The 11218-nt window shown below is 40.6% G+C and overlaps 1 protein-coding gene across 1 annotated transcript; it reads right to left on the reverse strand.

The window, feature by feature from the left end:
• Positions 1-1508: 1508 nt before the first annotated feature.
• Positions 1509-2553, reverse strand: LOC143612312 (uncharacterized). The gene is made up of 4 exons (XM_077086332.1): positions 2137-2553; positions 1875-2087; positions 1758-1826; positions 1509-1658 (listed from the first exon to the last, which is right to left on the reverse strand). The coding sequence occupies exons 1-4, from the start codon at positions 2551-2553 to the stop codon at positions 1509-1511; spliced, it is 849 nt and encodes a 282-aa protein (XP_076942447.1).
• Between the last annotated feature and the right edge of the window lie 8665 nt (positions 2554-11218).

An 11218-nucleotide genomic window follows, 5' to 3' on the forward strand; every position in this document is an offset into this window, starting at 1 on the left:
TTTCATTTATTAATCAATCTAAAAAACGGAATGTTACAATTCCACCGCTCTTTGTTTAGAAAAATCTAATTTTCTTTTCTTTGACCACTGATCCCTTCCAGTTACCTATTTAATTTACCACCAAAAATGATTTTTGATCAATAACTAACTTATGTAAATAAATAAACACACTAGTTTGTATAACTTGTCTTTATGAACACCCAAGTTTAAATTTAAGAAAATTGATTTTCATTCATCCAAATTAATAATAATACGAACTAATATTTTGACCGGTGACAGTTCTAGCTTTCATGTTTGTTACTTATAACAATCTCAACTAAAAAATTATAGTGAACTCTGTTCGTTTTTTATGACATGACGTGTGAGGAGTTATATTACATGGCGAGTGAGAGTTAAATTGGTCGGTTGTTGCTTAAACCGGGTTGAACCAGAAACGGGAATCGTTAAACCGGAACTGGCTTTGAGACGCTGGGTTGAAAAAAATAAATTTTAAAATCAATAAGTCTAGAAACAGAGATCTCAAAATAAAAATTCACACTTGTAAATAGCTACCAACTGTATCAAATGGAAGTTAATTTGTTTTTAAAACTAAATAAAATTCACAACAACAAATTAAAATAAAAACAAAACATAGTAACAAATTAACCTTTTTACCCAACCATGAGGGACAAAGGAGGAGTCAAGAGCCCAACTTTAATTACATCATCAATACTGACTATGTAGACTAAAACGAAGTTGGTACAATAATAGCTTTGATGTAAAAATTTATTCATACGTAGGTAGGAGTAGCTAGGAAAAAAGAAGTACGGTTATTGGTTTTACCACCCATCTTTTTTAGTTCAATTCTAACCATTAAAACTCAATTCTGTAAAATAATTTGATCAATGGTTTAGATTTTCAATTGTTTTGTTCTTTCTCCTTAAACTCTTGGTTTATGATTAGAGAGAATTTGATGATTGATGAGTTAATTAAAGCTGGATTCTTGACTCCTCTTTTGTCCTTTATGGTTTGGGTAAAAAAGTTAACTTGTTACAAAGATGGTTATTTTTTTGTACTTTTCTTTTTATTTCAAAATGCATCTTATTTTTAACCATATTTATAACCAACATAGTATTTTCCGTGAATAACAAACATCATCACTGTTCGCATCAATGATAAAAACCAAAAAAATTGATGTGGTTCTAGATTAATTTACTAAGAAACTAGGTCATTGACCGGTGGGCGTCACGGGTGAAAACATATAAATCATGTAACATCAACCGGTAATATGAAAGTGGAAAACATAATTTCATACATACATGTGGAGACGAGAAGAGGATATACAATTGTTAATAATGTCGGTAACAAAATAAAAACTTTATTAAACATAACTTTCAAACGAAAATAACATCCATTTTACAATCATTAGATAGATTAATAATAAGAATTTCATATATTACTAAATAGTTCCTTATAAACGACATTTGTAGTTTTATTTGTCATTTTTCCTTCCTTGTCTAATATAGCATTTAAAAATCGTCTCTACTCTTCTCTCGTGATAAAGAAGCATATAGTTGACCATGTGTAAGCACTGGTGCTCGCAAGTATATGCCAACTCTTGCAAGTGATTGGCCTTGACTTTTGTTAATGGTCATTGCAAAACAAACCGCAACAGGAAACTGTCTTCAGATTAATTTGAATGGCAGTTTCTTATCTAAAGGAGTTAGACCACTACGAGTTATATAAGTGTGAAACCCAATATTAGTAACTAAAATTACCTTTACTTCAATGAAACGCCTCCCCAAGTTAATAACTTGTAATCTGGTTCCGTTGCATAAACCGTTCTTCTGATCAATATTCCTTAGTAACATTATTGGCACACCAACTTTTAGAACCAATCTATGATTAGGCATTCCAGAAATATTTAAACCATTTAGAAAATCTGGTGAGTGTAATGCTGGATCGAAACCAGGACCAACACTATCAGAGTTGTTTATACTATCAGAACTAAGATATTCAACTTCTTCTCCAGGAAACAAAGACAAAAATCTGTCATTAATGTCTTTGACAACCTCATTTAAAGGTGCAACTTGCAAGTATGACCATTTCTTGAAAATATGAAATATCATTAAATTTTTCCAATAATGCTGGATATACAATATCAATCAAATCAGAAAGAGGATCGAACGAATCACCAATCAAAAGATCATCTGATATTTCTATAATGGCGTTACCGTCATTGTCACCACCAAGTTTTCCTTCACCGTGCTCCAATAACCATTCGGTAAATCCACTAGTGTCTTCCAAATCTGACGCCTGACATCCGACAGTTAACCTCATATTCTTTGTTAGCCTAAGAACCTTGCATTTGGACCAAATGTGGGATGAACTAAGTGAAGCATTAACAATATCAATACGTGACCCATTTTGTTCCACGGGTATGATTTGTCTAAAATCACCCCCAAAAACAATAACTTTACCCCCAAATAGATGCTCACAATTTTTATGGTTACCACCTTTTAAAACATCTTTTAAAGTCCTATCCAAAGCTTCAAAAGCATTTTTATGTATCATAGGAGCCTCGTCCCAGATAATCAGTTCGTCTCGCGTAACGCTGAAACAGGTGGTCTTCACGCAGGATTCCTTGTAAGGGGTCTGGTGCGTGGAGCTGCGCAGACAACCTTAGGCGGGAAGAACCAAAGGACAAGCAAAGAGTTAGAAGAAAAAGAGGGAAACAAGGCGGAAAGAGAGAAGGAGAGGGACGGGACGGCGGAAAGAAAGAGAGAGAAAGAGGCGGGAAGGAAAATACATTATTATTATTAAAAGTAAAATATAAGTATAAATAAATACTAAATCATAAAAGAAAGAGATCGGGTCAGAGAAACGGGTACCTGGGTCGGGTCGGATCAGGGCAGATGTCACAGTCTCCCCTACTTTAAGAAATTTCGTCCCGAAATTTATCTCGAAGTAGGTTGCGCAGAGAACAGGTGCGGGTACTTGATCTTCATTTGATCTTCCCTTTCCCATGTAAACTCGGCTCCGCGCTTGGACTCCCAGCGAACTTTCACGATAGGGATACGACTGCGCTTGGTTTGCTTTACCTCGCGATCCATAATCTCAACAGGCTTCTCAACGAAATGCATAGTTTCATCAACTTGAACTTCATCAAGTGGAATGTGAAGGTTCTCGTCAGCTAAACACTTCTTGAGATTGGATACATGGAACGTTGGATGCACATTACTGAGCGCGGGCGGCAGGTCAAGTCTGTAGGCAACTTTTCCCACACGCGCGAGAATCTTGAATGGACCAACATAACGAGGAGCAAGCTTACCCTTCTTCCCAAAGCGGACAACACCTTTCCAAGGCGACACTTTGAGAACAAGATCACCAACTTGAAATTCGAGAGGCTTCCGCCTACGATCTGCGTAACTCTTCTGTCGGCTTCTGGCAGTCAGCAGATGATCACGGATCTTGGCGATTTTATCGGTTCTCTTGAACAAGTTCGGGTCCTGTGATTTGAGCTTCTCCCACTTCGCTCCAACAAATCGGGGAGCGGCACTTACGACCGTAAAGTGCTTCAAATGGGGCCATACCGATACTGGAATGATAGCTGTTATTATAAGAGAACTCAATCAAAGGCAGGTGTGAATCCCAATTACCTCCAAAATCAAGAACACAAGATCGGAGCATATCCTCAAGAGTTTGAATAGTTCGCTCAGACTGACCGTCAGTCTGGGGATGATATGCCGTACTCATGTCCAAGCGAGTTCCTAGCGCAGATTGGAGAGATTTCCAAAAGCGAGATATAAAACGGCCATCGCGATCGGATATGATGCTCAAAGGAGTACCATGGCGGCAGACAATTTCCTTGACATAAAGCTGCGCGAGTTGCTCAACACGGTAGTTTTCACGAATGGGCAGAAAGTGAGCAGACTTAGTCAAACGATCCACTATTACCCAAATGCTATCATGTTTGCTTGCTGTCAAAGGTAACTTGGTAATAAAGTCCATCGCTACACATTCCCATTTCCATGTAGGAATTTCTGGTTGTTCGAGCAAACCAGATGGGCGTTGGTGTTCAGCTTTCACTTTAGAACAAGTCAGGCATCTAGCTACGAACACAGCAATATCCTTTTTCATACCGGGCCACCAATAAGTAATGCGCAAATCCTTGTACATCTTATCAGCGCCGGGATGAATGGAATACCGAGATTTGTGCGCTTCACTCAGGATATCAGCGCGAAGATTCTCATCACAGGGAATCCAGATGCGATTGAGATAGCAGAGAATTCCACCCAGATTAGGGACAAAATGCGCTTCCGCGCCACACGCTAACTCGGCGCGAAGGTTACCATTACTGATGGATGCCCGCTGCGCGTCACGAATGCGCGATTCAAGGTTGCTTTGAATCGGCGCGAAGTGAAGCTGGGTGCGCGGCAAGATACAGTTAAGCTGGCAGGGTTTTCGGCTGAGCGCATCGGCTACCACATTAGCCTTACCAGGATGATACCGGATCTCACAATCGTAATCGCTGATGAGTTCGTTCCATCGGCGTTGCCTCATGTTAAGTTCCTTTTGATCAAAGATATGCTGAAGGCTTTTATGGTCAGTGTAAAGGATACACTTAGTGCCATAAAGGTAGTGTCTCCAGATCTTCAATGCAAAAACAACTGCACCAAGTTCGAGATCGTGAGTTGTATAATTCTTTTCATGAACCTTAAGTTGCCTTGATGCGTAAGCGATAACCTTGCCTCGTTGCATAAGAACACAACCGAGACCTTGGTTGGATGCATCGCAATACACGACAAAATCTTCATTACCCTCAGGTAGCGCAAGAACAGGAGCTTCACACAACAATCGCTTGAGCGTTAGAAAGGCTTCTTCTTGCTTTGAGCCCCAAATATACGGTTTACCTTTGTGCGTTAGAGCTGTTAAAGGCAAAGCGATCTTTGAGAAGTTCGAAATGAAGCGCCGGTAATAACCAGCTAAGCCCAGAAAGGAACGGATCTCAGAAGGAGAGGATGGCGTAATCCAGTTCTTGATTGCTTCAATTTTGGATGGGTCGACATGAATACCCATCTTGTTCACAACATGGCCAAGAAACTGTACTTCATCAGACCAGAATTCACACTTGGAAAGCTTAGCATAGAGTTGCTCAGCTCTAAGCTTTTGCAACACCAACCGAAGATGTTGCTCGTGCTCGGCCTTGGTCTTAGAATACACCAGAACATCATCGATAAACACAATCACGAATTTATCCAAGAAAGGCCTACACACCCGATTCATTAGATCCATGAAAACGGCGGGTGCGTTGGTTAAACCGAAGGACATGACCAGGAATTCAAAATGGCCATAACGAGTTCGAAAAGCAGTCTTCGGAACATCTTCATCGCGGATGCGCAACTGGTGATAGCCAGAGCGGAGATCAATCTTCGAGAAACAAGAGGCACCTTGGAGTTGATCAAAGAGGTCGTCAATACGCGGTAAGGGATACCGGTTTTTAATGGTGAGTTTGTTCAACTCGCGGTAATCAATACACATGCGAAACGATCCATCTTTCTTTTTAACGAACAACACCGGAGCACCCCAGGGCGAAGAGCTAGGGCGAATGAATCCTTTAGTAGTCAACTCTTGAAGTTGGCTTGCCAATTCTTGCATCTCAGCGGGTGCAAGACGATAAGGAGATTTAGCTACGGGGGAAGCACCAGGGACAAGATCAATACGGAACTCGACTTCACGAGCGGGAGGGATACCAGGAAGATCATCAGGAAAAACTTCAGGGAAATCACGCACGACAGGGATATCGCGAAGCTTCTTCTCTTCAGCAGGTTTAACCACATGGGCTAAGAATGCAATACACCTTTTCCGCATGAGCCTTCGGGCTTCGGCGCAAGACATAAGTTTAAGACCGCGGGAGGGTTTCTCGCCGTAGATATGAAGATCACCATTTTCTCGAGGTATGCGAATCATCTTTTTGGCGCAAATAACTTCGGCGCGATTATGCGTAAGCCAGTCCATACCAATAATAACATCAAAGCTTCCAGGAGGCATAGGGATGAGGTCAATCAGAAAATCGTTTTCGTTAAGGTTAAGCGTACAGTCTTTAATCACAGAGTTAATTAAAACAGTTTCACCATTAGCCAATTCAACTGAAAAATCTTCTTTTAAGTTATCGCGCGGTCGCGCAAGCTTCTGCTCAAAGGCGCGAGAGATAAAACTTCGATCGGCGCCAGTATCAAAAAGTACAGAAGCATAAAATCCGTTAAGCAAAAATGTACCATTAACTACGTCATTATTCGCTTGCGCTTGGTGCGCGGTTATGTTAAAAGCTCGTCCACGCGTCACTTGGTTCGAAATCTGGTTCACCGGATTCGCTTGTGTGATTTGCACTTGTAGTCTCGGGCACGCGTTCCGGAAATGACTGGGATCACCGCAGTTATAGCACGACCTGGGTCGTGGGTTTTGGTAGGTTGGTTGTGGGTTCTGCGGGTAGACTGGTGGTATTGGCGCAATTGGATTGGCGGGAAGGACTCTACAGTATTCGGTTGAGTGACCAACACGGCCACATCGGTTACATTGTCGACACGGGGTCTGAGTTGGGTGGTGAAGTCTACAGGTTGGGCAAAAGGGTTGGTTTCCTGTGTAAGGTTTCTTAGGAGGCGGGGCAGGGAGTGCGGGATTGGTTAAGGCATAGTTATGGACTACAGGAGGTGTTGGGTAGGCTGACAGTGGGTTAGGCGCGTAAACTGGAGGTTGGTAGATGGGTTGCTGGACAATGGGCGGGCTGGTAAGCGCATAGGCTTGTCTGCGCCTACGTTTCTGGTTATGGTTTGAGGGTTCTGGTTTGGTTGCTGCGGGTTCAGAGACAGTTTTGGTGGGTTTGGTCTTCTCAGCTCCCCGCAGGAACAGGGTTCCTGCTCTGACATGGTTGTCGCTGAGCACAGCGGCCAACTCGATGGCGTCAGAGAGGGTAACTGGGTTTCTAGCCCATACAGAATCTTGAATTTCCATGGGGAGACCCCCAAGAAATTTCTCTATGGCTCGGCGGGAAGGGGTAACAAGGTGAGGGACCAGTAAGCTTAGCTCGTGGAAGCGCGTCGCGTACTCGCGCGCTTCACCGCTGTATTGCTTCAAGTTCCAAAATTCCTCCTCCAGGCGCTTAATTTCGTTGGGAGGGCAGAATTCTCGCGTCAGAATTTCCTTGAATTCCTCCCATGTCATGCTAGAAGCAGCCTCTGCGCCACGCGCATGAGCTACTCCATTCCACCATGTAAGCGCTCTAGATTCCAGGACACTGGAAGCATATAGGGTTCGTCTGTCTAGAGGGCATTGGGTGTGGAGGAAAGTGTTTTCTATTTTCTCAAGCCACTGGAGCATCACGGTGGCTCCTTCAAGACCTGTGAACTTTGGAAGGTTACCCGCGTTAAAGGATTTAATGTTATAACCAGAGGTGTTGGTATTGTTTTGGCTCAAGGCTTGGGCTATCGCGGCGGCCATTTCCTGGGAACGTTGCTGTCTACGCATGCGCGAGGCTTCTCTTCTCTGAAATCGGCGAGATAGCGGAGGCATTCTATAAAAGTTTTAATTTTAGTTAATATCTTGGTTTTAGCACAAAGTTTAATCTTATAAAGCTTGGTTTCGCGGAGTCAGTTACTGTCCAAAGTTAAAGTAAAATAAATGACCCTAAATGCAGACTTAATAAAGGTAACAAATTCGAATCAAGAATCGACAATTCATGTATCACCATGACTTTCCGAATTCCCAATTTAAAATGACTAGTAAACGAGTATTGGAGATTGACGATTCATGTATCACCATGACTTTTCAATCTTCAATATAAAATATACAAGAAAATGAGTATTGGAGGTTGACAATTCATGTATCACCATGACTTTTCAAGTCTCCAACCTCAGAACATAATCGTAGATGAAAATTGAAAATCAACTATTCATGTATCACCATGACTTTTCGGATTTTCAAATCCAACAAACGAATATGTAGGTAAAATCAGTAAAAATCGAAATTCAGCAAAAATCGAAATATCGCGAAATAGAACATAAATCATACACTGCGCAAGCGCGAGCATATTCATAAATAACGAGTAATTAACAATAAGCGCGCAAACATGAGATTTCTCTCATGCGCGAGAAGGGACTCTTAGGTATTCTAGGCCGTTACGTCTAACCACCTATCCTAAAGTCAACGAGCTCTGATACCAATCTGTAACACCCCGACCAAAGGCGGATTATACATCGGGGCGCCACATATTGTTTCATTACTCGTGACACTATTGGGTGTCAATATTTAATAAATATATTCATTCACGCATGCGCAACGTATACATAAGATATAAATAAACCAACATAAATCAATATATTATAAATCAAAATATTCGAACAGCAATAACTTGTCTTGATACATTTTAATCTAGGTCCAAAAGTAAAAACGTCCTATGTGTCCACAAGCTCCAAAACAGCTACTGCAAACCTGAACATGTGTTAAAATAAACGTCAAACACTTGCGTGTTGGTGAGAAATCAAGTTTAATACAATACATAGATAACAATAAATCTGCGCGCAACACGTGTATGTCTGGTGTTTAACAAGGGTGCAATCAGATTGTGATCAAGCCTAAATAGATCATAGCTCATAGTTCATAGTTCAATCCGTGCTCCCAATTGAGCACAAAAACGAGAAAACATCTGTGCAAGTGTAAACAAAGAAAACCGTAAACGATAGGTCTCCCGTGTTCATCTAATGGATCCATGAAAACTTCGGAATAGGCCGAACAAAGCGGTTAATGATACACACATACAAATAAACAGCCAAGTAAACGTCCTCAACACATGGGATACTGCGCGACTAAAGTTCATAAACAAGTTTAAGACTCTAAGTTTGTATGAACACATGAACATCCCAAAACATTAAAAGCAAAAAGGGATTAGGTACGAGATTACTCACTTGATAAACGATGTGGTGTAAGATAAAGCAAGAACCAACTTTAAACAAGCACAAGTTAACCTATAAATAAGATTATTGTTTTAATGAATTGATTTAAGTCTTGATTATAAGTCAGCATAATTAATAAGTAAATTATTATATATAATATATATTACCGGAAAAGCAGGGCAGAACAGGGAGGAAGACGGAGGCAGAGAGGGAGGCGGCAGAGAGAGCAAGGAGAACAGGAGAGATTAAGTGTTTTGTGTGTGTAGTGTTAAGAAAAATAATGTTATTATTTATAGAGAAAACCCTAGGAGACACAATCCCTAGAAAAGGGGAAAGGATCTCAAGACAAACAGAACAAGACAAAACAAAAGATAACAAAAGATATCAAAAGATATGGCAGCTGCAGGGGGCAAGATAAAGCTGTCAGGGAACAGTAAAAAGCATGGGCGGGTCAGATAAAGGTACTGGTCAAGCATGGAAAAAGCAGATCTCAAAAGATAATGTCAGTCACTTTTTCTGCCAACCAATGGGGTTGGTGCGCATGCTGCGCCGAAAGTAACTTTTCAGACATAAAGCAGATTAGGTCAACAGCTCAAAAGATAAGACATCACAAAAGCAAACGGCTAGATTAAACAGAAGAAAACTCAAAGGGTTTAGCGCGAGAAGGCTGACACAAAAGGTCAAGAGAGCGCGAGCGCGAAGGCAGACAGAACTAACCTTAACGCGTCGCGGAAAGAACTACATTTCTAAGCGCGCCGCGGGAAGAATCACATTTCTTAGCGCGCCGCGGGAGGAACTAAAATTCCTAGCGCGCCGCGGGAAGAACTATAATTCTTCGCGCGTCGAGGGATGAACTACGATTCTTAGCGCGCTGCGAGAAGAACTACAAATCCTTAGCGCGTCGCGGGAAGAACTACCGTTCTTAGCGCGTTGCGAGAAGAATTACAATTCTTAGCGCGCTGCGAGAAGAGTTCGTCTCGCGTAACGCTGAAACAGGTGGTCTTCACGCAGGATTCCTTGTAAGGGGTCTGGCGCGTGGAGCTGCGCAGACAACCTTAGGCGGGAAGAACCAAAGGACAAGCAAAGAGTTAGAAGAAAAAGAGGGAAACAAGGCGGAAAGAGAGAAGGAGAGGGACGGGACGGCGGAAAGAAAGAGAGAGAAAGAGGCGGGAAGGAAAATACATTATTATTATTAAAAGTAAAATATAAGTATAAATAAATACTAAATCATAAAAGAAAGAGATCGGGTCAGAGAAACGGGTACCTGGGTCGGGTCGGATCAGGGCAGATGTCACACCCGACTCATAATAACTCATACTTTCATTTATTAATCAATCTAAAAAACGGAATGTTACAATTCCACCGCTCTTTGTTTAGAAAAATCTAATTTTCTTTTCTTTGACCACTGATCCCTTCCAGTTACCTATTTAATTTACCACCAAAAATGATTTTTGATCAATAACTAACTTATGTAAATAAATAAACACACTAGTTTGTATAACTTGTCTTTATGAACACCCAAGTTTAAATTTAAGAAAATTGATTTTCATTCGTCCAAATTAATAATAATACGAACTAATATTTTGACCGGTGACAGTTCTAGCTTTCATGTTTGTTACTTATAACAATCTCAACTAAAAAATTATAGTGAACTCTGTTCGTTTTTTATGACATGACGTGTGAGGAGTTATATTACATGGCGAGTGAGAGTTAAATTGGTCGGTTGTTGCTTAAACCGGGTTGAACCAGAAACGGGAATCGTTAAACCGGAACTGGCTTTGAGACGCTGGGTTGAAAAAAATAAATTTTAAAATCAATAAGTCTAGAAACAGAGATCTCAAAATAAAAATTCACACTTGTAAATAGCTACCAACTGTATCAAATGGAAGTTAATTTGTTTTTAAAACTAAATAAAATTCACAACAACAAATTAAAATAAAAACAAAACATAGTAACAAATTAACCTTTTTACCCAACCATGAGGGACAAAGGAGGAGTCAAGAGCCCAACTTTAATTACATCATCAATACTGACTATGTAGACTAAAACGAAGTTGGTACAATAATAGCTTTGATGTAAAAATTTATTCATACGTAGGTAGGAGTAGCTAGGAAAAAAGAAGTACGGTTATTGGTTTTACCACCCATCTTTTTTAGTTCAATTCTAACCATTAAAACTCAATTCTGTAAAATAATTTGATCAATGGTTTAGATTTTCAATTGTTTTGTTCTTTCTCCTTAAACTCTTGGTTTATGATTAGAGAGAATTTGATGATTGATGAGTTAATTAAA

Source organism: Bidens hawaiensis, unplaced genomic scaffold, assembly GCF_021521415.1.
Source record: "Bidens hawaiensis isolate Kalapana, Puna unplaced genomic scaffold, B.hawaiensis_p1.1 tig00034262_1, whole genome shotgun sequence".
In the NCBI taxonomy this organism is placed as follows: Eukaryota; Viridiplantae; Streptophyta; class Magnoliopsida; order Asterales; family Asteraceae; genus Bidens; species Bidens hawaiensis.